At 30.8% G+C, this 26,182-nt stretch overlaps 1 protein-coding gene across 1 annotated transcript in view; it reads right to left on the reverse strand.

The window, feature by feature from the left end:
• Window positions 1–571: 571 nt before the first annotated feature.
• Window positions 572–26,182, reverse strand: part of LOC129216155 (transcription factor TFIIIB component B'' homolog) — a gene marked incomplete in the record, with an annotated part of 47,337 nt that continues 21,726 nt past the window's right edge. Inside the window, 11 exon segments of the mRNA XM_054850315.1 lie at window positions 572–5,559; window positions 6,154–6,261; window positions 6,734–6,994; window positions 9,271–9,345; window positions 9,422–9,476; window positions 10,366–10,460; window positions 11,268–11,488; window positions 13,570–13,620; window positions 17,743–17,849; window positions 22,278–22,401; window positions 23,580–23,885. Of these exon segments, the coding sequence (XP_054706290.1) occupies window positions 4,793–5,559; window positions 6,154–6,261; window positions 6,734–6,994; window positions 9,271–9,345; window positions 9,422–9,476; window positions 10,366–10,460; window positions 11,268–11,488; window positions 13,570–13,620; window positions 17,743–17,849; window positions 22,278–22,401; window positions 23,580–23,885 (2,170 nt within the window).

Raw genomic sequence — 26,182 nt, forward strand, 5'->3', positions numbered from 1 at the left:
GGTAATGCATTGCCTGATTCATTATGTAATGAAATGGGTAATTCATAATGTGATGAAAAGTGGCATATTTAGTAAAACAAAAGCAATAAAAAAAGTTGCCACAAGCAGGCAAAACCTTTGCATAAGAGCAACTTCAGATGTAGGATAAGCAACCTTCAAGCAGTCCTCGTATGGATAGTTGGGAAAGGGAGAGATGATGCATTTCAGAAGAAAGGGTTGTTTAATGTTTAATTAAAGTTTCCATTTCTTCTCTCTTTTTGGCACCAAGTTAGTATGAAATTTGAATTTGTAAAATAGCCCTACACATCTGATTTGGATTCATTATGCAAGTCCTAATATCAAAAGTTGTGTCTTTTTTAAGGTCATCACATTGAATATGCAATAACAGTAGCTTCAAGGGAAATCAATCAATTATTGTTTTATAAGTTATTGTGATGTATTGTATTGTTAAAGCACAGGATCATTATAATGCAAGTTGAAATTAGATACTAAAAATGATTACAACTGTTTGTTTGAACGAAGTTAATCCCCAGCTAAAAATCTGAAATGATATTCAACATAAAAACAAAGATGCATAGAAAATCAATTTATTAAAGATGTCATAAAGTTATATTTAACTATTTACAAAATATATGTAGTAAGTATCCATATGAACAAATGAAGCAAAAAATGTTGAAAAGATGCAGTTGTGCATCTTTTCAGCCTTTGAAAAATATTAATTTTTGTCCATGAACTTTTTGATGGAAACTTGGAAATACTAGACTGGATCTCATGTAAAAAGTCAATATAAATTTACACTATGAAAGACTTAACCTCATCAAAAAAGCCACATAGTTATTTAGAACCTTTTTTTTACAGCAATAAATTACCCCGTTGCCACTGTTGCTTGATTCCAATCATTCTTAAATGGCCCAAATCCAGTTTAAGCAACACTAGCAAAGGGGTTATTAAATAAATAAAAACACAACTTATTATGCATTCAACAAAAATTTAGAAAACAACTATTCATAACTCTACTTAAAATTTAAATATCACATGTGCAATATAAAAGACAAACACTTTATCATAAACTAATTTTCATATATATTCATTTAAAATAAAAAGATGAGGTATATGTAACATAAAATAAATGCATTATCAGTTGCATAATTTTGACTAAGTTCATCATTATCTCACAACAGAATTCCATTGCATTTAGACCAGGGGTTCCCAAACTTTCCCCACTCGCGGCACCCTTTGAAGAATAAGAATTTTCTCATGGCACCCTAGTCTATCTACTACATACATATGTATTGATACCATGAACACTTCATAATCCCCTCGCATATTCCCCCACCCAGTTTGGGAACCTCTGATTTAGACTAGATGATTCTCTATTAGTACATTAAAAAACTAATTTAAATAACCCAGAGTGTTATTCATGATTTCTTTCCCTATATTTAATAGGACTCGACCGATGGTTCAAAATTTTAGCTATCGGCATCGGCGGCCGATGCTAAACTTGGAGAAAACATCAGCCTTGGAAATCATCTAAATGCTGATGATCGCGGATGTATTTCGAAAATTCAAAAGGAAAAACCTAACTTTTATTTATCTATTTTTTACTGCATAGTTAAAAGTAAGCACAGAATAGGGCCCGAAACAGGGCAGCAATGGGACTAACACCAGTTTTAGAGTTTGGAAATATACCAAGGTTTGAATCACTACCGAAAATATTGACAACATGGCAGATACTTTTGAAACTCTCACTTTGATGAGAGTTTTAATAATTTTATGCTCTTTAGTTGAAATAATTACAGTATGTATTAGCAGCAGTAGTTAAGTACAAAAAAGAAGGCTGAAATTTGGTAAATCAATTAATGTCACAGAACAAAATTTCCGAATATTTTCCTTCTCCAACAAAAAGCGAAAACCTCGATATTTCCCCAATTTCAGCCTTCCCCTTTTATCTTAACACAAAGCAAATAAATATTCTCATATTCTGACATATTTTATAATCTGGCCTGAAGACTTAAAGTGCAGTAAAAATACAACAATCAGAACAGTCATAAGAATAGTGCGGGAAACACCGAATTCAGGGTTTGTATGGTGATTAAAATCCCTAAAAGGTTAAGGGGGGGGGGGGGTTAAGGGAAGTGTCAACATATTTTTTTTTTAATGAAGTCATGAAAAGAAGTTTAAGAAAATCTTCAGTGATGTTAGGGGCAGGAAGGTTCAATGGGTGCCTCTACCCCCAGAAAATCGTCCGAAATTAAAGTTTTAAAAATACGATTGTAGGCCCCAGCTTTGGAAGCTAAAACAGAGGGGTTTTTGGCAACGTTAAAGAAAGGGATTGTGTTCAATGACTCCCCCCAACAGTTTTTCAAAATAGAATATTCTAAACGCAATTTTAGACGGTATACAAAGTTTTCAGTGGGGGAGGGGGGCTCTTCGCCAGTAACTTTTTAAAAATTGAACTCCTAAAATATTTAGTAATACTTTAGATTTTTAACCTTTCATTAGTTGAAATACAATAAGTCATTCGTAAAAGTTTTGTTTTACTTCCGTTTTTACCTTTGAACATTTAACTACTAGTGTACTGGTGCGACTTTTCATTACAATTCTTTGAATTCTTCTCACTTTCTGTTCCATTTTTTCTGTTAGAGATATATTTCTACAGCCCAAATATTTTTTTCTACTTTGCTGTGATTCTCAACACAAAATTTTTATTAAAACGAGCTGATGTGTGCATCACATGACTTCCTTTTACTCCAATTTAACGTCCTTCCGCCATTACTAGCAATTTTAATGTGATTCAATAGTTTACTCTCTAAATATCACCAACATTGGCCAAATTAAAACAAAATAAAAGAAAGTTGCCAAATTTGTCGCCAAGTTGGCGACCAAAAGACTGGCAATGTGTTGCTAAGTGTCCGCCAAATTATAACACTACTTGAGTTTACATCGAAATTAACAATGATCCCCCCCCCCCAAAAAAAAGGGGCACATTTAGAAACACCCAAATATAACCAAAAAGGGAGGTGCACAACTAGACCCATAAAAGGGGAAGGCTGAAATTGGGGAAATATCGAGATTTCCGCTTTTTGTTGGAGAAGGAAAATGTTCGGAAATTTTGTCCTGTGACATTGATTTACCAAATTTCAGCCTTCTTTTTTGTACTTAACTACTGCTGCTAATACATACTGTAATTATACTGTCTACCTGCCAAATTTCAACTTTCTAGGACTTACTGTTCTTGAGTTATGCGACATACATACACACATACATACGTACATATAGACGTCACGAGAAAATTTGTTGTAATTAACTCGGGAAACATCATTATGGATATTTCGCATGTCTATACGTTCTTAGGCACTTATCCACACGTGGTCGAGTCGAAAGTAAAAACTCAATATTCATTTGGGGGTGAGTAAAATGGAAATTAAGGTTGATTTTTGAGTGAAATTTTTTTCGCGAATACAATACTTTCTTTTTTGCAAAAGGAAGTCAAAAGGAGAACTATCAGAGACCTCTATCTAGCTATCATATTTATTTATCTATTCATTTTTTTAAACATGACTTGCTATCAATTTCTACAATGTACTGACTACTTTTCATGTTTTGAAAATTGTTTGAAACCTATATTTGAACCTTCCTCAGGAAAGTGCTTCCATGGACCACTGGCCATTTGAAACAAAAAACTCTCGGCCCAGTGGCCATCGGCCATCTTTGAACCATCGACCAACAATTGGCATTTGCCATCGGTTGAGCCCTAATATTTAATAAATAATTGGAAGTTAAATAACTTCTGCAAAAAAAAACAATTAAAAGTGATAAAAAAAATAGATAAAACTATCAAAACAGTCAAAGGAGAATAACTACAATAATCGAAAAACAGGCAAATGCAAAATGGGTGCACTTGTCTGCTTTGGATTACTGTAGCAGTGTTGTTTCTGGCATTGATGAAGAGTGACATTATTAGCCTCAAAACTATTGTTTGGTTAATTTTTATCACTTTCAGCTGTACTTTTATGCAGGTTGACTCTTTTAATCCTCATATTTTGACACAAAACATTGTACTGTTTTTAAAAACTAACATAAAACGTTATGCACTACTAACCAAGGCTGTGCAGTTGGAGTTGAAGTCGGGCTTGATTTCAGACTGTAAAAAAAAAGTTGGATTCCGAGTTTTAAAGAAATATGTTGACTCCAATGGCACACACAGTAATTTTTCAAAGTGATGACGGTGGGGGGTCCAGGATCGAAGGTCAACCATTCTCATATTAGACTCCAACATGCAATCACATATTCTTTTGATTTTACCGATTGTCAAGAACAAAAACATTTTTTTAAAATATTGAATAATTTCTTAGCATCAGCTAATAAAATAAATCTATTAATAAAAAATGCTTTATCAAAATACCAGAAAGTAAAAGAATGTACTTTTCTCATAACTAAAAACAAAAACAGCTGAGCAAAATCATCACTATAGAATAATTTATGTTCACATACAGCTCTATTTTGCAGGTGTAGAAAGAAAGGAAATAAATTCTATTTTTTCATTTATATTAAATCTGAAATTATTGTTACCTTCGCTTGGGATTTTTTTACGTACTGCATAAATAGGACTATAGTCAATCAAAAATGCTTAAGAGCGATGGGAGGTTTCTGGACCCCCTGGGCCCTCCCCTTATACGTGCCACTGATTAACTATGACCCTCCTTTTTTTACAGATTGCCCTTGTAGTATTTTTCCTTGCTACCTGGATAGAAATGAAACAGTTTTATTTGTGCACTTAAGGAAGTACGAGTCACGAGTTCATTTCATTTATATTTTCCACTGATTCCACAGCATTGCTACTAACAGTATTTTCAATTTTACAATTTACAGTATTTAACTCTGTATCAGTTTTGTTGTACATAAATAGGTGAAGAATGTTTTCCTGGTCTGGTGCTTTTGCGAAAATCATTACCGAGTTGCAAGAAGCATCCTTTGCATTTGCTTCAGGAGTCATTGGAATTACAATTGACTGGTTGCTAGATCCATTCAAGGATGTGATGAGACTAGTAGTTTCTTTGCCAGTGATGCACTTTTTTGTGGGTGGAGACTTCATAGATGATACTAAAAAATTTGGACATTTTGGAGCATCTGATTCTCGACTGCGTGTATAGGTTTTTAAATTTCTATCAGGAGCAAATTTAAGTTTTTCCTCCTTATAAGAAGGATATTCTTCTGCAGGAGTGTACTTTGTGAATGAAGGGCGAGGAACAGGATTGCTCTGATAAACTCTCCGTGGTACATTCACATTAGGTTTTTTAGATTTTTTGGTGTACGTCCTTTTAGATGATACCACTTCATCTGCAATAACATTACTAACCAAATCTGTGTCACTTAAATTAATGTCAGTAATTATTAAATCGGACTGTTCCGTGCTATTTATAGTAGCATGAGAAACAATCCTATTTCTTTCAACTTCTCTTTGAAGTTCCAGAATTTCGTTTTCTTCTAGTTCTATTTCTGCTTCTGCAAAGGCGTCACATTCCATGACAGATTCCGGATTGCAGTCATATGAATCATCTATGAATATATTTTCAGTAATTAGTCATGGGAAAAAATCATTATCATAACAAAAACATCACACAAACTTTGCTTCACCAATTAAATAATGCTTATAAAATCAAAACTAATTTTAATATTATGTATTTTAACTGTTCAACAAGCATTTATTAGTGCAAATAATTTAACAACCAACTTCGGTATAACATAAGCATTTGTTTTTACCAACCACATAACGGTTATATCTTCTCAGATCAGTCAAGTGTAAAAAAAACAACACACTGGTTTTTTTTTTGACATAAACAGAATTGATTTTTCATGAATGATTTTTTCCATTTTAATTGCTATAAGGAAAGATTGGTGTTGAATTTGTTCCTTATTTGGGCTCTTGGTATTTTTACACAGGATGAAAATATAGCACTTTTGAATTTGAGTTAATAATAAAACACTTACACATAATTAAATGTGAAAGATTTTACGTCTTTCAAAGAAATAAATATTATTTTTCTAAGAATTTAAATTGCACACTAACAATATAGAAACAAAAATTAATGGAGGTTACAGTTTAGAAGTTGAAAAAAAAAGTTGAGAGATAAACACACAAATCATAATTACCTTTTTCATCAACTTCAAGATCATTGCTATCAATGAAACCTTCAGCTAACATTTTTGGCTTTCTATTCCTCCGGCTATATGCAAATTCTATTTCAACAATTTCATTGTCTTGAAAAAAAATTTAAAAAATATGCATAAAAAATTTCAAGCATTACTAATAAAATACAATTAATTAAAATGTAAAACAATTTTGCATTAAAATTTTTGAAGTCCAGCTATATACTTATATATAAGAAGTGCAAAATTTTTTGATTGCCTTGTTGACAATCATTTTTTTAAATTAAAAAAATGCATAAGTAGTTTTTTTTTAATAAATTCTGCTTGACTTCATATTTAATATATGGAAAAAAAATATTCAAACACACAACGTAAACTCAATACAACTCAAACATAGATGAGTAAACTTTAACCAAAACACACTACAGTTGTTTTTATCTGTTGCGATATTTGACTTTTAGTGAAAGGAAGATAGTAAGGAATATTTGCGAAATACTATTAAAAACCACACCATACATAAAATCCTAAAAGATTGTTGATATAGCCAAAATCAATTTCATGTGAAATGCATAGTACGACATACCTCCACGAGCATTAGAAACTTCCACTTTCCTATCAGTATCTTTTTTTCCGCCTCTAGGAGTTGAGAGAGCTAACTGTGGTGAAGATTGCAATCTGTCATGAGAAGTACTTTCAGGTTGAGAATCAAAGGCAACATTTTGTTCACAACTATTCTGAGAACTGCTATCCATGCTTTCATCATCGGACAAAGCAATAATTTTGCTATTTGAAGAATCAATCTTTTTCTTGCTTCTCCCTCTTTTACCATTCTTTTTTTTCTGATCTATGAAATATTAAACAAATAAATAAAATTTAAATAATCAAAACGATGAAGTATTCATGACCCCCTCCTACCCCCGTCATTTTTTGAATTTCTTTAGAAAAATTACGTTTAAAAATGTAACTTGAAATTCCTATGAGCATGTCGGTACATGTGCGTTTATACGACAATAACTTCTGACAGGAGTATAAAAATAACTGAGCAAGCTGTCTTCTTATCTTACCTCAGAGCCAGAACAATGTAAGTCACATAATTGCAATTTTACAGGACAGAAAAAAAAATGTTGTCTGGTACATGCAAAAGATGGGATGTGTGCTCCTTTAATGCCGGTAAATAATTACATGAGATTTTTTTTCTTTTTAGAATTACATTCACAAAGCTCGATGCAGAATAGGATGCTACATACAATGCATTAATAAACTGAAAATTGCAATTTTTGGACTTATGTCTGGCTCTGAAGTACAGTTATAACCATATTATCTTTGATCAACAACAAGCTAAATTAATTAAATTTCAAATATTAGAATTAAGTATCTAGTTTTTTTTTTAAAAAAAAGAGGAATCAATACAGTTTGTTATGGTATCTGTTGAAGTAAGCAGAGTCATACAGATGCTTTCACATCAAACTGAAGAGTCCATATAGTATTTGTATATCATAGCCTCAGAGCAACAGTAAGACATTTAAACCTAGAAACAACAGTAAGATATCCAACTGTTATTCTGAGGTGACAATATGTTTAAATAATTTATAATGATTCAATAAAATGTCAAAATATTTCAAGAAAAAAATTGAATCTTCTCATCTCAATGATTCAAATTATTAGATCATCCATATACTTCTATGATTTCATCATTTCAAATAAGAAATAGTATAAATAATGATTATATAGAGTTGCATATAAAAGTTTATTTGAAATTCTGCATTAGTTAGTGAAAAGCTGAAAACTGATTGCCAGCAACATTTATACCAGATGCCATTGTGAGCCTATAATATGGGAGATTGGATCAATGAGTAGAGAGGATTGGTAAGAAAGAGAATTCTGTCATGGGAAATTAAAGGGCAGTATCAGCAAATTTTTAATTTTTTTGGCATTTTTGTCAGCTATTGTACTTTAGCTATATTGTGCAATCTTGCTTATTTGTTTCCTACTGAAAATAAAGCACAAAAAAATAAAGTAAAATTCCAATATTTCCCTATTGTTAGTATGGAATTCAAAATGATTTTCTTCAAATATCTCACGAACTCATTACTGCAGGCAATGCCCTTTAACTTCCCACAACAGAATTGCTCTCAAGGTACTATAAGTAAAATTTAAAAATGGTCTGAGAAACCAAAAATTAAAAAAAAAAAACGTGCAATTATTGATCATAAACAAATAACCACAGTAAGATAAGACAGAAAGCAGAAGCATATTGTGAGGGAAAATTAGTAGGGAACCAAGCAGTAACGACTCCATGACTTTAAATCTTTTTCAATCATTTATTCCTAAAATAAAGCTTTAATTACCAGCAAAATTGATCCAGATTATCAAAGGTGCAGAAACAGATAGAAATGAGGTGTTGAGGACTAAACTTTAATGCACTCCTTACTCACACAAATTAGAACATCAGAGTTTGGTTAAGGAAGCAAGCTTTTACTGGATTACTGGAAGTGCTCTAATTAATTTTATCGTTCCCAATGTCATGATTTGCGGAAGCATGATTGCCAAGAGCTGTTGTGAAGATAATATTTAGACCAGAAAGCTAAATATTCAGAACATAATTTGCTCAACATATCTTCATCTGAAAAAGAATCCTTTCAATATAATATAGGAAGGGGCAAAAAATAAAAGAGTAACTGTTTTAAAGGTTTGTTCAATGTTAGCTGATATCGCAATCATTATGCTAACAGTAAAAATGGAAAAAATTAATGCTCCCAATTTTTTGCAGCTTTCAGTGACCTTCCTCTAACTTCTACCAGCTTAAGAAAATTCCTTGACTATTCTAAATTTTTTCCGTCAGTTGGTCATTCTGAGTTTTAAACTACATTGACTCTTGGCTCTGGTGAGGAGGCTTAGTTTTATAACTAAAAAGTAAAATGACATGATACAAACCAATCAGGATTAAGCAACAAGCTACTTTTTCTAACACTTCTAACTTTAGATGATCAAAAAACACATTTCTGGAACGAAGGTTTTCGGAGCTTTACTATTAAGGATTTCCTCCGAAACATTCTAGTGACACATTTACACCCTTTGGAAAGATATAAAGGAAACAATTTCTACTTTTTCATTAAATACCATTTTGTTCAGGAATTTCAGCATCTTCTAAACTCTCTTCCAGAAGAACACTAATGTCAAATGTCTGTGAATCATCTAAAAAACGAAAATTATCATTAGATGAAGAAACATATGAATAAAAAAAGTAACTTGTAACATTTGTAACACTTACACATAGCTCTGTTGATGTAATCTAAATTGTGCCTTTCTTCACGCTTGAATTTGAGCTTGAAGTAGGGAAAAGAGGGGGAAAATATTATTCAAAATGAAGCAGAAAGGAAATATTTTATATGAGCAACAAAATTTAATACTTAAAGATTTCAATTACAATTATTTCATATTAAATTTGAATTACTATATAAGATATACTGTACCTAAAATGGATGTACTGTAGAACCTTTGGCTTTTTAAGGCAGTGGATAAATTTGAACCCGAAAGCAAAAGTCAAAAAAGGGGGGGGGGGCGGAGCCACAGAAGCAATTTTTGATGAAGCAATGTTCTTTTTTGAAGAAGTAAAAAGAAAATAGATTAATGAAATCAATTAAAAAACTAATTTAAATTCAATTTCATCTGTTTTTACTTACAATTTTCTTTCTTTAAAAAAATAATAATATTATAGCACAAACATTGTTCCTATATTAACTGAGAAGGCAAAATCTTTTTTTTTTTTAAAGGTTTTTCTGACTTTTTAACAACTAAATTTTATCTCTTAGATTATAAAGCATCATTTAAACCAAAATTGTTTTACTCATGGCTAAATAGCAATATGGATGGTTGGAAAACAAAGAGACTGGTTTTATTTCAAATAAAGAAAATAATGGCTGAAAGAGAGAGAACCAAGGGTGGGAGGGGAACATTCTCTTACTGATGATCAAGCAGCCTAGAAAAAGTTTTTCAAGTTTTCTTCAAATAAAAGCACTAAGATGTGGCAGATCTCCTTTAGAAACATGCCAAGAAAGCTGATACCCCTCTCCCTCCCCCAGACTACAGTCAAGAAATCAAGCTACAGCTTTAATAGTAACAATGGATATAGGGGAGGCACCCATTCTTCTTGTAAGAAACCCAACAATATCAAAATAGTTATCATATTATCATATGAAAATAAGTGAAACAAACCTTCAGTTCTCGCCTAGTTCTGCCAGGCATCAGTTTTTCCATCAAACCAAAATCAGTTCCTACCAAACTCAAAGCTCTATAAAATTTTGCAGTTTCTGAATTTAAAAAAAAAAAAAAATATTTTTACATTTTACAAGTATAGCATCTAGAACAAAAAGCATTTTTTTTAATGAAAAATATTAAAGCAAAGGAAAATATTTATCATATGAACAGATCCATTACATAATATTATCCCCAGTGTTCATAACATAAGCATTATTTTAAGAAAAATAATTAGAGCAGCAAGGTAATGTGTTTTATTAAAAAAAAAAAAAGAATTGGGCTTTTTAAAGGGGTATTCTAATCTGGAAATTCAAAAAAATCTATTCCCCCCCCTTCATATTTTCAAAGTTTAGACCTTTATTAATAAGTTTCTAGGAGGATTTATGGAAATTTAAATTATTTTTGGAGTTACAGTTAATTTTAAAAATAAACTCTTTTGTTGAAATGAGACTGCAAACTTTAACCTGGTTTTTCTCGAAACTAGTTTTTTCGATTCGGTTGACAAGATATTTGAAGTTCTAATGCACCGATTTAATTGAAATTTAGTACTTTCTCAGTGCTATCAAAATTGTCTCCACGTAGGGGTTTTCATAATTTTTGATTTTTATTATCTTTAACAAAAAACCAAAATTCAAAAAAGGAGTCAAAAAATGAACTTTTCTTTGAAAAAGACGCCATTTTGTGAAAAAAAATTATTTTCAAATCGGCTATGTCCAGATAATTCTACATCCTTGTTTAATAAGAATCAACTTAAACTTTATGTTTCAGATCACCTGGAAGATTGGAATCACCAACTTCCAACATTTTAATACTAAATAAGCAATAAAAAATACAGAAACACTACAGAAGAGAAGAATTACCATTTTTCCCCCATTGTTTTGAAGGTTTCTTACGAAACGAGGAATATGTAGTTTCATCAGTAACTGTTTCAACAAGTGAAGGATCTGGTAAATTTCTTTGAACTATTAAGGATGATTCATCAATATTGATGTCACCATTTTCATTCACAACTAATTTTGGAACTGGACGGATGGTATCTTCAGTGGTTTCAGCAGTACTATTTTCAACAGGAGCTTCGTCACTAAAAACAAAGGATGAGTTAAAAAAAACACAGTCGATTATTTTTATCAAACAACTGACTACCCAGGTGGCGATGCCCATTATAAGAATTTAAAGAAAGTCCCTTGTGTTAATAAAAGTCTCTGCCCTAAATTAAAAAGTCCTTTGCTTGACAGGAGTTGACACATCTTTTAACCTAAGATCCAAGCATATTCCATGTAGCATTAAAATTCCCTATTAGAATAGCGACAGCTTTCCTTAAAAGCTCCTGATCACTTTTCCCCAAGAAAGGAGAATAAGATATAAAAAAAAAAATAATACATTACAGTTAGAACAAAACAAAAATTTTCCTCTCTTGAAAAAAGAGTTTAGTAAAAATGTTCATTGCAATTAGAGCAAAAAATGAACTACTCTTTCCTGTTACAAAAATTCACATTTCAGAAAAGATAACAGTTTATACCCACAAAGCTTATTATCAGTAGTAATATAGCCTTTCAATGCAGCAAAATGGCCCAAAGTTCAGTCTGAAAAGTCATTATCAAATTTGTTATCTCTAAACGCAAACCAATACCATTATGGTTAGTAGCTCAGTTATTAAATTGAGTTTAGCCTAATACACAGACATTATCTCCCGTATTTACAGATGATTGAAAGAGCTACATTTTTATTGCCCTTTGGCAACGTGACAATATCCCCCTCCCTCCAAGTGGTAGGGGTAGGAACTATTCTGTTAGTGAATCAATCACAAATTATTCTACAATTGAGGTTTGGAGGCGAAAAGCTAGACATAGTGGCAAAAAGCCTTTTGGTCGTTTTCCTTACATTTATTGGAAAGAGTTAGGGAACAATATTTGATCCAATAGATTAAATTGTATTCAGCTGCATAAAGGGTTTTAAATTTTTATTTAATTTCTTCTTTTTCAGTAGCACTACAGCCTGGTGCAGGCCAAAATCTTCTCTGTGTGCTTCCTCCAGACGGTACGACTTTCTGCTAGCCACCTATTTATTACCAAAATATTCGAATTTTTTTCTACACTGTCCAACCACCTAGTAGCTAGTCTCCCTCTTCACCTAGTAACCTCAATCTTCAAAAACGTTTTTAACTGGGTCTAAATCTGACCATTGAAAAAGGTGCCACAGCCATCTGATTCTGTTGGATTTAATAACTCTAAAGATGTTAGGTTGTCTGTATTTGGTGTATACTTTATGGTTTATAAGCTTCTCTGTGTATTAATTTCTTTTACTAATTCAAAAATTGACCACAGGATCTTTCATTTATTAAGTGTTATTTCATTTAGCAACCCTTTTATGTATCACACTAAATTCATTGACTTTCAGCAGGAAATATTTATGTACTTTTATAAAGTGCTGCAATGCGCTGATAAAAGGTTTTATTGAAAATACTACAAAAATATGCACTCGTCATCTAGCATAAATAATTATACTGAAATTTACAATAAATTTGCTTGCAAGAAATAAAGAAAAAGAAGTTATTTTAAATTTGCACTGATAGAATTTAATTCATATAAAAGTTCAAAACTTTCTTGTCTTTTAAGTTAAAATAGTTCAATGAAAATATTCATAGCAGTTTTTATACTGAAGTAGTATGCCTCATAATATAGACTCCATATATAATTTTTGTAATTATGATTTATCCACTCTCAAATATAGAACGAGTAAATCTCAACTTTCAAAATTTTATTTGTAATTTATACAAGATCAGGTCAAATTGTCAAAAATAAACAGCAGTAAATATGTTTTTCTTTTAAAAGTATTGAAACATAATGCAAGATTTATTTTAAACCCCAAATATTTGTTCTGTAAATAAATGAATATTTAAGAAGCATTATTTATTAACAATAATAGTTTCCAAATTCAATATAAATGCCAATTTTATTTATAGTTTTTACAATTAAATCTTTTTAAACTTTAAAATATAGAGTAGGAATAGGCATTGGAAAATGTTATCTTTACTTTTTGAAGGTAAAAAAATGCTAGTTTAACGAGTCTACTAATATGTACACATAAGAAAACTGTTAATAAGAAACTAACAATATTTTTGATAAAAACTCAAAAAAAGTTGAATAAATATTAAATGCTTACCTAGGCTTGGGAGAAAAGATTTCATTATACACAGGTTTCTTTTTCAAATTTCTGTAAAAGAACACTACGTGTTTATAACCACAACTCTAATAAATGGCACCATAGAAGGTTGTTTTTATTTTTTTCATAAATTTCATAAATGACTTTAAAATGGTGTTGTTGCACTAAACAAAAGTAAAACATTAGTCTGCTGCATGATAAAAACAGAAATGTATGGAATCACTACTAGTTAGCATCACAGAATATAGTTAATATAACTTATTCACATAGATCTAACACTTTCTACTTAAGAAGGTTTTGTAAACCAATAAAATTATTTTTGCGTCATAAAAAAGCAGTATAGTGAGAATAAGTTTTTAGAATAACTTTAATAATTACAAAGGCATTTAATTTGCATTTTAAGAATAAGCGTTGAGGATAGGAGTAAGTTACTAAAATCAGAGTGCATATGATTTCTGATGATTTTCATTAATCTGATGACGACATAAATTAAACATGGTTTTAGACAAATGATTTAACATTAAAAAAAACTTTTTTTTAAATGCAGCACAAATTAACACTTAAGCAGCAGGAAGCACTAAAACCAATATTTTCAATAAGCTATATATTATGTTTCAAAATCAAAAGTTCTATAATTGTTTGATAAATTCTCTCAAAGAACTTTTAGAGAATGTGTAGTTTAGAATGTTTTAGAAACTTAAATGATACATTACTTTTTTTCAGACTCCAATTTTGTAGAATTGAGTAAAAATAGCATAAAATGTTTCAAATTACTTGTATGCCTATAAAAAATAATTTTAGTTTTTACAGAAATTTATTTTTAATTATTTTCATTATTGGTCTTTCCTTTTTTTAAAAATTACAATCAATTTCTCCAGGCCTGAGACGTGGAATTTATTTCAAAATGTAAAACTTATTTGAAATAAATTTTTATTTTTGTGCTGTAAGTGCTGCCTGATTTGAATAAAAGTAACATTTTATCAAAAATTCCCTCCCCCCCTCTCTAAAGTGTTAAATTCTATTCAAACAATGTATTATTTGTGTTACCTACTAAAACCCATGGCAGGGACAGAAGAACTGGCAAAATGATGATGAATGTAACTGGTGGGAAAATATTGATATAAAAAGAGAGCAATTTTGTAAACATGCATCAGTTAAGTTTTATAAAGTCTGCTTGCACTACAATGCAATTTGACTTACGTGATTTTTCACTGGTAAAGAATTTTAATTTAACACGAATTCCTCGCCCGTAACACGGAAATTTTTAGAAGGGAATCATCCTTTTAGCACCACTGAAGCAGAAGTTCCCATACTGTACTAGTCTGAATATTGCTTTGTTAGTGTATACTAATAACTGCTCCTCATTTTTCATTTACTTTTTTCATTTTAAATGTGAAAGTTGATAAGAAATATAACACACCTAAGAGCGCTCTTTTAGCTAAAGTTTGTGAAGATGGAAAGAAAGTGAGCAACTTTCTGACATTTAAAGAAAAGGTTAAAATTCTCGATGTGCTTGAACAACTGAAAAATATGTCGAAGGTAGCAGGACATTTAGGTATGAGTGAGTTTTCCCTACATACAGTTAAAAGTTAAGAAAGAGAAAAGTAAGAAAGTAAAAGTTCGCTGAGTAAGCAAATTGCAAAAATTATGAAAATGGAAGCTGCTTTGTATTGTGGATTAAAGGCACTAGGAAGAGGAATGTATCATAGATGGAAACGGTTAAGAACTAGCGAAGCAACTGTATTTAGAAATATATTAGAATTATATTTTGATAATGCAGCATAAATCATCTTCATCCTTTTTTTTTTAAATTACAAACATTATCACAGGATATACCGTACAGTAGGGTGAAGGTGGGCCACAATGATACATTGTAAATTCAAAAATAAATACAATTCTGACAGCTACCACCACCGAGGAAGAGTAAACATAGCCAAAATGCTTCCCAGAATTCCTAGTTCCATGCTGTTCTATGCTTTTGTTTTGTAGAAAAAAATTAGTTACTGTTTGGACACACTGAAAGTTATTTTGATAATTTCTTGAATCTATCATAATCTTGAAAAACATTCAACAATTAAGGTAAACTTTGTAGTTTATGTGGTTACTGACACTATGACTTCTTCTATTATTCAGTTATATTATTTTTAACTTATGGATTATTTTGATGATATGAAGCAAACGTCTTTATTTTCTTGTTTGGGCAACAATGAGACAAATTTTTTGGGTCACAGTGAGACGTCTCATTGTGACTCAAGCAGCAGTAAGCGTGTGTAGAATACTTATCTACTTCTTGTTTTAGTTTACAAAAAAGAAATTTAACAATAAAAAATAGGCTTGATTTAAAAAGATTTATATTTTTACTAATTACTACAAGTGATCTTTTTATTTGACTACACAACTTTGTACAAAAAACTAGAAACCGGTTAGGTGTTGATCAGGTTGCCAAACATGGTACTTATTTCAAAGCATTTTATAATTATAACTAATATTTGTATAAAATAATTATATAAGTAAATCATCAGTTAATATTTGGCATTTATTATTTTATTCTTTTTCTGTTTTTTAAATCCTAATGTTTTTCTTTGCTTACTGTAATTAAAATTGTTTCGTATGTAAGCAAAAAACAGTTTTAAACATCTGAAATATGCTTTAAGGGGACGCAGGACCTTGAAACCATCAACCGTGTTGTAATTTTTTAATAACTCTGTGTACTGAATTAAGTTTCTTTAATAAACTAGATAAAGGAACTTATTTTGCAAACTTTAGGTAAAAATACAGTGATTATTCAGCTGTCCCATTGTGGTCCTACTTAATGTCTCATGGTGGCCCATCACTGGGCCACAATGAGACACTTTTCATAGAATTTATAAAGCCTCATAACTTTTTTTTTCTAACATTAAATGAGCTAAATTTGATGCAATATACTATAATTTGATACCTTTAATATAATCAAGTATGTTTCTGTGCTTTAGGACTCACCCATATACGAAAAATGAAAAATATGTGTTTCTTGTCTCATTGTGGCCCACCCTCCCTTACTATTACAGTGTAGTAAAACTTTACTATTACTACATACTGCATGTACCATACTGATTTATTTCACGTCCCTCTTTCCCATTGATCATTGATTTTGTTCATCATAAGAATAATTTATGTTGAATAAAACAGCATTAAAAAATACAGTTAAAATTCCGTGCTTTATGTAAGAAACGGTAATGTTCAGTTAAGGAATGGTTTAAAACAGTTCAAGGTGGTGTTTATGTCCCGAGTACGTTTAAAAAAAATTTCACATATATTATTTTCCATAATGCCAAATTTCAACCTACACGAGGGATCTTGGAACACATCCCTTGCATAAGTCAAGACTCGACTGTATTTTTATTTCCACGTTTTTTTTTTCTCATGAACTTCAAAAAATATAATTTTATGGGAAAATCACAGCATATACCTTTTGTGTTTTTAAACAAGAAGTTTAAGAATTAGTTTTTGCTGTTGTGGTCTTCACATTATAAATGAACAATATAAATGAATTCACGGGGTAAAAATGAATCACGTTAGAAATCATGTTTTAATCAAAAATGCAGAGACACAATGGTTAAAAACTTTGGAAATAGGTAATGCATGCATATGGAGTGATAAAATCCCGGTTTTCTAAGGGTAGTGGAAGGGGGTGAAAAACAATCAGTAACAACATATTTGTTCAAAGGAAATCTAAAAATAGTGTCCAAGTAACTGGATGTTTAAAATAAGATTTGTTGTTATCTTATTTTGCTGAGAATAAAAGTAAATTGTACTTAGTCACATTTTTGTTGACATTACAGCAAATTTTTATTTATTTTTTCTGATTCTACACCCCAGCATGGGCCAATTGGCCATTCGTCTTGCTATCCAGTATAAATGTGATCAACATCCTGTACTCACTACACTGAGAACTTTTTTTTTAAAAATTATTATTATTTATTTTTTTTAAAATTATTTTGTTTGTCTTCTCTTGTTTTATTTCTTTTTGTTTAAACCGTTGTTTAATAGATCAAAACAAAACTTATTCATTACTTTTTCTTTTACATGCAGCCTTCACTTTTTTTCATAGATAAGAGTAAGTAATAATTTTAAGAAAATTTGTAAACATAGAAAATTAAGACTTTTCAAAATTTAGGGGAAAAAATAGCTTACTGCATAGGATTTTCACTGGGATTGTAATAAATGAGGTCCAAAATAGTCATTTTGTTTCTTTCTGGAGGATTATCCCCTTTACCATACTTCCTTCTTTTATTAGGCAACTGGAAAAAAAAATGAAATAGTATAACAAACGTTGAGTTTAAGTATGTAAGATGCAGTTTTGATTAAAATAGAAAAAAAAAATCCAATCCTTAAAAGATGAATGTCAATAAATAGGTTAATAAATTCATTAACAAAATTAAAGAAAAATAAAAAAAGTGAAACATGTGCTTTTAACTCATTAGAAAGATATATTGAAGACAAAAACAATTTTAAAAGGACAACCATCAGAATATTCTTCCCACATGAAGTATTTAAAAGATAAATTTACATCTTTTAAACACAGTTGCTATTTACAAATGTTGTTCACTATAAATAAAATATTTTTAAAAAATCATAAAAATACAGGGTGAATCAAAAATTTGTTTAAAAAAAAACGAAGAAACTGCTAAAAAAAGTGCCATTTTCAAAAATGGGCGCATAAGAAAGTCTGACTTTTTTAAAGCAGCAAAATGTTTTTAAGTCAAAAATATCATTTGTAGAAAGTTAAAAACACCATTCGTAGACGTCGCTAAGGACACGAAACACAAGAAACCATACAACAGTAAGCGTAAGTCTATTTATTTGTTCCTGCTACATCAGTTGTTCAATATGATCCTCAGAGTACTGCAAGACACAACTATGTCAACAAAATTCCTGTCACAGCTGAATGCAAAGTGTCACTCTGTCTCGCCTATCTAAAACTTAAGGGGCCAGATATAAGGGGTCAGACATCCAAGGATAAAAAATTATTAAATTGAAAATTGTCACCTATTGCAGGGGGCATTGAACGACCACGTGTGGTGTGCAGGGTTGGCGAGCAGGGGGAACCCCCCACTTTTTAATTTATTATTAGTTTTTGTTGTCATTTTTACACACACAGCAGTTGTGATCAGTTTTTATTTACAACATACACGTTTAAGTTTATTGAGTAATTAAGTTTAAGATGCTCTATGGGTATTTTCTTTCTCGTTAAAAATAAATAAAAAGTTTAAAAAATAATATTTTTTGTTCTTAGGCTATTTGTCATGAATAACAGTTTAGATGTAACTGTTTTTTGAATAACTGTTTAGATGATTTAGTAACTTAATACTCTAACATTGAAATTTATCTTTTCAAATTCAGTTTATATTTTCAAAGTAAGTCTTAGATGAAAAAAAAATATTAACTATTTATTTTTTAACAAAACTAAACCGTTGAGACAAAAAAAAAAATTGAAAACTACGATTTGTTAAACAATGTAAAAATATTGTGGTAAGAAAAAATCATGGAAAGTACATGAACAAAACTTCAAAATATTGTTGCGACTGAGCAGCAATGTCAACTGCTGCTGTTCTGCTTCTAAACTGTTTATTGTTTTCTGAATAGGTGAAAATAGGGTAATTCCATATCAAATCAACCAATGGTCTCATGTCTTTAGATTTTGCTCATTTTTTGTTCCAATGGAGTATTACCACAAGAGAGAAAATATACAAAGTTTTGGATTTTTTCACCCATTTGTTTTCGAGTTATAATATTTTAAAGTTTTGACAAAGTTGAAAGTTTTTCCTGACACATTTTCTTTAAACGGCCGTAATTAAAAAACTATTTGACTCAAAGAGTTAAAACTGGTAGTGTTTTGTTCTGTATATAATAATGTTTTATAAAATATATGACATGACCTAGTTCTACCTTTTTCTTTTTTTTTTTTTTGACATTTTTTTGAAAAAAAAATTTTTTAATTTAAAAAAACTCAAAATCGAAATTTTTAATTTTTTTGAAAAAAATTTATGTTATTAAGTCTTACTTTAGCAACATTTATGCAAAATTTCATGATGGCATTATTGTGGTATCATGAGAAAAAAAAAAGTTTCCTCTTTCAACATCTTTATTCATGTAACAATTCATACTGCTTGATCAGCTGGATCATCCAAAGGGGGTGGAGGATGGAGGGATGGCAAAGACTGTGCCATTAAGATTTTTAAGGGGATGTTTAAGGGGCATTTTTCTCTGTAAAGAGGTTTCATCCCTGTGGGGGGGGGGGGCTGTACAGTATTTGAGGAGGTGTTATTGGCACCCTTGACTTGATTCCTTTATATATATATATATATATATATAGATGTTTATTTATACAGAAATATGTACATATATATATATATATATATATATATATATATATATATATATATATATATATACAGGTTTTTTTAAATAGTCAAGAATTAAAATTTATTAACTGAAAATATATTAGTCTACTTATCGATGGCAAATGGTCCGGAATCGAAAGTGTTGAAATAATTCAGTAAAGCAAAGGTCTCCAATCAACATTTTTTTCAATCCTATGTTCATGGGTTGATAAAGTAGAAGGGCTTGACCATCATGAGTCATGCTTCAGCACCTACATCCCTGATACCCATCCCCTAAGTAGTCACTCCCACTCATCAGCTGCCTGCTGAAACGAACTCTTAGGCTTTCTCCTGGTGTAATATGAAACACGTCTGCTTTCTCCCACTACAGAGGCATTGAAATCTTCTGTACTTTGTATGTTCTTGGACAGTGCACATTCTAAATTTTACTGCTTGCTTTCTTTGAGAAATCCCCCCCCCCCAAGTTTTATTGTTATTTTAATGTTAAATTTATGCATATTTTTGTTGTTAAGAGCCAACTTTCAGTTGAAAATGGATAAACAATGGAGCATATTTTGCTGCAATCCATTTAAAAAGGAAGGACATTGGGTGAAAAAAGATCTAAGAGCTACTGAAATCTTACATAAGAAGAAAGTATATCTATACTATATAGGACTTACAAATTGAGTTCTATAGTAGCAAAGTGAGTTACACACATCTCAAACTGCTTCTTAATGGGCTTAAAAAAATATTAAATTTTATATTGTAGTCAATTAAATTATATATAAATAAAACTTAAATTTGCTTTTAAAATATGGCTAAAAAAGCTTCAGTAACTTTTAAATTGAAGTTTTCAAATTTAAATAAAATTTAGATTTTTTATTCAATAATAAATATTTTTTCGCCAAAAATTGTTTGAACTTGTTAATATGCTTGCAATACTGCCAAGTACTTGTTTCTCTACGCAATAGTCCCGGTTTAAACTTTTAACTACTTTTCATTAGAACAAATGTTTTTTACAAATAAAATTAAAGCAACTGTTTGAAAGAGAATTTTTTTTTCTCCATGATTACACAAAAATGCCATCATGAAATTTTGAATTTATGTTAAAAGGTACTTAGTCTTAAAAAAAACAAAGTACCCTGTTTTTTTTTTTTTTTTCAAGAAAATTAAAAAGTTTAATTTTTACAAAAAAAATTTTTTAAATGATTTTTTTTTCTTTTTTTTGTAGCTAGGTTTTGTTATATATTTTTTAAAGCCTCCTAAAATACTGAACAAAACAGCACAAGTTTTAACCTTTTAAGTCAATTAGTTCTTTGATAATAGCCTTTTAAAGATTACTAAACGATGTAAAATTTATGATGCTACCAGAGTTAAAAAAATTTATAACTTTGGAAAGAATTGTTGAAAAAATTTGAAACTTCAGATTTATCATCATGGAGGTGTGTATCATAGACAGATAAAAAATCATTACATTCTAAAACATTGACCTTAAAAATTTATTTTTTATTGGTTGATTTGACATGAAATGACCCATTAAAGCACTGTTGAAAGAGGAAAAAAAAAATTTTCTGCATGACACCAAAAGAATGCCATCTTAAAATTTTGAATAAATGTTGCTAACAAAAGGCTAAGTAACATATATTTTTTTCAAGAAAATTAAAAATTTCGATTTTGAATTTTTACAAATCAAAAAAAACTTTTTTATTAAAAAAATTAAATTTTTTTTTAGCAACTGGGCTTTGATATATATTTTTGAAAACCTCATAAAAGACTGAACAAAACAGCACCAAGTGTAGACTCCTAAGTCAAATAGTACTCTAATAATAGCACTCTTAAGATTTTAATCAATGCAAAATTTTGAATTCCTCCAAAATTTAAAAAATGCATAACTTTGCAAAGAATTGTTGAAAAAATTTGAAACTTCAGTTTTTTCATCCTGGAGGTAAGTATAATAAACAGACAAAAAATCATAACAATCCAAAACATTGACCTTCAAAATTTATTTTTTATTGGTTGATTTGATATGGAATGACTCAATACTGAATACCAATCCTCCCTAAACATGAATTATCACTGAAACTTGCAAAGAAAGAATACTTATACAAAATTGATGACCACCAACAAGCTCTGAGCCCTGTTAGATAGATCCTGAATTTCAAAAGGGATTTACTGAAATAGTGATTAAATTTTTAATAATGTGAAACAAAAATTATAACAAGATTGCCTTATTACTTGTACAGAAAAACAATCTCTCTTTTTCTCTTCCTTGAATCAGATTTTAAAGTTTTGGCTTTTACATTTTAATAAAATTTGGAAATTGAATGGCTATCAAAAGATACAAACCTCTTTTTCTTTCAAATTTCTTTTCTTTGAAGTGAGGATGCTTGTTATATGTGGAAATTTAACAGAATTGGGAACAGCTGATGTATTGGGAGTGGAAGGTTCCTCATCTTGGCAGCCAGATAATCTGTTAAAAAGAACATGGCATTAAGAATATAGTAGAGTTTTATTAAATACTTAACAGTTTTATTGAAAATGGTGCATCTTGTAACATTAATTCATTCCTTAATTCATTATTTTTCCCACTTAGTCTGCTTTATAAATACAGTTGGTTCTCTATTAAACAACTTTAAAAGGACTACAAAAAATCATCCATAAGTTGAATGCATCTTTATATAGAACAAATCAACAGTAGAGAGCTTGGGACAGTGAAAAGTCGTTGTTAAATAAAGAAAGCTGTTAAATCGAGTGTCGTTAAACAGGTAGCCAATTGTATATGAATATATTTTATAATTAAAAAAACCCACATTAAGTACCACTTTTAGTGTAGAGATTGCTTTGGTTAAAAAACGTTCAGAACACAAAGGCTTACCAAGTAAAAGTGATGACTGATTCAGAAATGTCTACTTGCCACTGAATTTTTTGGAATTAGTACAAAGAAACTTAAATTGTTTAAAATGGTGAAATGAGAATAAACAGTTGTAACAAAATTCAGATGAGGAAAAAAGATCTCTCTAACAAAGAAAAAGGCAGAACAAATAAAACTTCGAATTTAGGGTTTAAACTAAAAAATGATTTATATCTGATTTTGAAAAAAATCATTGGGTTTAAATCATGATTAAAATCACTGATTTAGATCGCCCACACCCTAAAGCATCATTTGGTACCTCTTTCCATGGGCACCCACACAGAGAACAAGTGGACGCTCAAGCCCCCCCCTCCCCAAGAAATTAGAACTTCCTCACTTTTAGAACTTTTTGCTTTGCAAAAATGTAAAAACATTTCTTCTAAAGCCATTAATTAACAAGTTACTAAAATGTCAAAATTTAATAACTAATCTGTACTGAAATTGGTTTCTATGGAGGAAAATATCTGAGGTCCCCCCCTCCTCCCCTTAAAATTTTGCATATGGGCGACCATGCCTCTCTCTGTCTTGGTGCCTAGTAAAAATTGAAAACTTTATTTCAACATAAGATGTGACCAACTCTAATGTACAGCTTACGTGAATAATTAATGCTCTAGAAATTTAATTAGCAATAAAAACAAACTAAATGTATAAACATAAAATCATGTCTTTATAATATGTCATAGTTTTGAAAGGAGACTGAAAAATTTAAATTAATTGGAAAAACCATTCTAACTAACCTTCTAGATTTTTCAGTAGGGGCAGTTTTTGAGGTTTCCTCTTGTGTAGAATTACTACCGGTTTTTCCCACATTCCTTACATTTGGTACAGGTTTTTTTATAAAAGGTGTTCGACGTACAGCTGCTGATGTAGCATTTTTTCTTACTGCAGAAATTGAACTATTAAGCTCATTGCCAGAATTTTCAAAGTTAGGAGGGGAAGTATGCTCAGTTACATCAGATTCTTTCAGAAGTTGCATCTGATTATTTTCTTGATTCGTATCAATGCTCTCAATTATTGATGATCTTTTTGAGTCTTCTATTGTTCTGAAAGAAATAAATGCCTTGTAATTAGAAGAGCTTACAATTTCTAAAACTTTTATACATTTTATTCATTAAACATAGATATAACACACTAAAGTAAGCTTACCATGAGGTAGCTCAGTAAATAGTATATGACTCATTTATTTTATATAAGTTTTTGTAAGGCAGAAAAAGTCCCTAAATGCATGTATATATATATATATATATATATATATATATATATATATATATATATATATATATATATATATATATATATATATATGTGTAGTTGGATATTCCATTCCAAAATAATGGAAACACTCTGTGACAAGTATGTTGGGAATGACTACTCTGCTGTAAATGTTCGGTAAATAAAGGTGCAATCACTCACACTTGTGAATCCAGATAGTGATTGAGTTCAGTGGTCACCTTTGCTGCTGTTGTTCGCTTTTTAGACATTACAATCCGCTTCAATACCCATCGGTTTCTTTCACTGAGTTTCTCTTTCCGTCTACTATTTTACTTTGGGGAGCTTGTCGTACCGGGTTGTACGTATGCTGTCATGACTTCAGATGCTGTACCTCTAGAAACACCAAAAAGTTGAGATATTTCAGTTGCACTTGCTCTAGTTAGACGGGCTCCAACAATTTGGCCTCTTTTCAAGTTTGAGAGGTCTGACATTTCACGTGCTTGAAAAAAATCTTCCAGAACTTCAATTAAGTCACCCTGTACAACTAGAATATTAACATTGCTGTTTATAAAATAAAAACATACCTAATTTTGTTCTTCATTTCTTACGAAGCACATTCAAAAATGTCACTTTTATTCATAGGTGTTTCCATTATTTTGATAACTACCTGTATATATATATATATATATATATATATATATAAAGGGTCTTTAAATAAGAGCGGGTAGATGTTGACATGGAATAAAACAAGCTGTGTATGCGGCTCTGCTGCATATCTCTGGCTGAATTTGAGCGACGGCCTTGATTATGTGGGATTCAGTGGCGTAGCTAGACCCGACTTTCGGGGGGGTTACTTCTTATATATATATATATATGTAATATGAAAAATCCTTTGCTAGGCCTTTTCCATATTAAGTTTGGTTCACTTATATGTCAGCGCGTATGAGTCACAGACATTATTTATTACACACTTAAATGCTTCTCACACCATATATGGCTATGTTGTGGGCTCAGATGAGATTCCCCTTAAAGTACCTACCAGACACTTTTTTTCCCTCCAGACTTAAGCCAGCCTCTGTCTGCGGTGCAAAGCCCAATAATATTTCGTTATTGCAATCTGCTCCTCCTATATAGATCACGTGCGATCACATGATCGAGGGATAATTATCTGTAACCTTTTAATGATATTCCCTATATAAAAATCGTGGCACAACTAAACAAGTTAGTTAGTTAAGAGAAGTTCCTGCTGTTATATTCCATGCAAGAATAAAGATGTGATTAGTGAATGTAGCTCTGTCCTCTTCCTACGTGGTAGATTATCACGCCACAACACTGCAACAAGATTCGTAATGAGAACCGAGCGGCGGTTCTTACAAGCCGGTAGGATTATAAATGAGGGCAGAGCTGTAGCATTTTAAAATTTTTGCAGCATTGAGTGATTTGCGTAAGATAATACCATGCTTCATCCGCAAGAGGATTTTTTGCTTCAAGACATCGAAACAGTGTCTTTCGGAGTTAACCGCCAACAACAGTAAAACCACTTCAGAATATCCGAAGAAAGAAAAAGAAAGTTTTAAGTGCAAGATGAAGACCAGAGATCATTTCAGTGGAACTCCAGCGAAGATTTTTCCGAGTGTTGGTGCTCAGCGCATCTGTTGAATGTGAGAGTGTGACCCATCCAGGGTGCGAAAACATCATTAGGATCCACTTGCTGGTGATAAATTGTGCCACCATATGGTTTACTGTGATGATCAGATGAAAGGGGCCTCGCTCGTTGAAAGTTCGATTTGCAAGGATCTCTTGTGTGTTTTTTTCCCTTTCGTTCAATTGAAATCTTGAGATCAGGCTGGTGATGGAGTTACATTTGTTTTTAGATTTCGGAATATGATACTTTTACTTTCTTGAAATACGTATTTTCGTCCATATTGTGATTTTTAGGGAAAGGTTTTCATGATCTCTTTGCATTAATTATGGTTAATATGTATAATATTTATCGGCCAAGCTCTTTAAAAGGCTCATGCCGTTATGGTAGTATTTTGTTTGGTTGCCAAAAATGTTTCATGTGATGTAAATGTGTTTTCTGTTTTGATTTAAAGTAAGATAGTCTCTTTTGTCATACTATTTTTAT

The sequence above is a fragment of the Uloborus diversus genome, chromosome 2 (assembly GCF_026930045.1).
Source record: "Uloborus diversus isolate 005 chromosome 2, Udiv.v.3.1, whole genome shotgun sequence".
NCBI lineage: Eukaryota > Metazoa > Arthropoda > Arachnida > Araneae > Uloboridae > Uloborus > Uloborus diversus.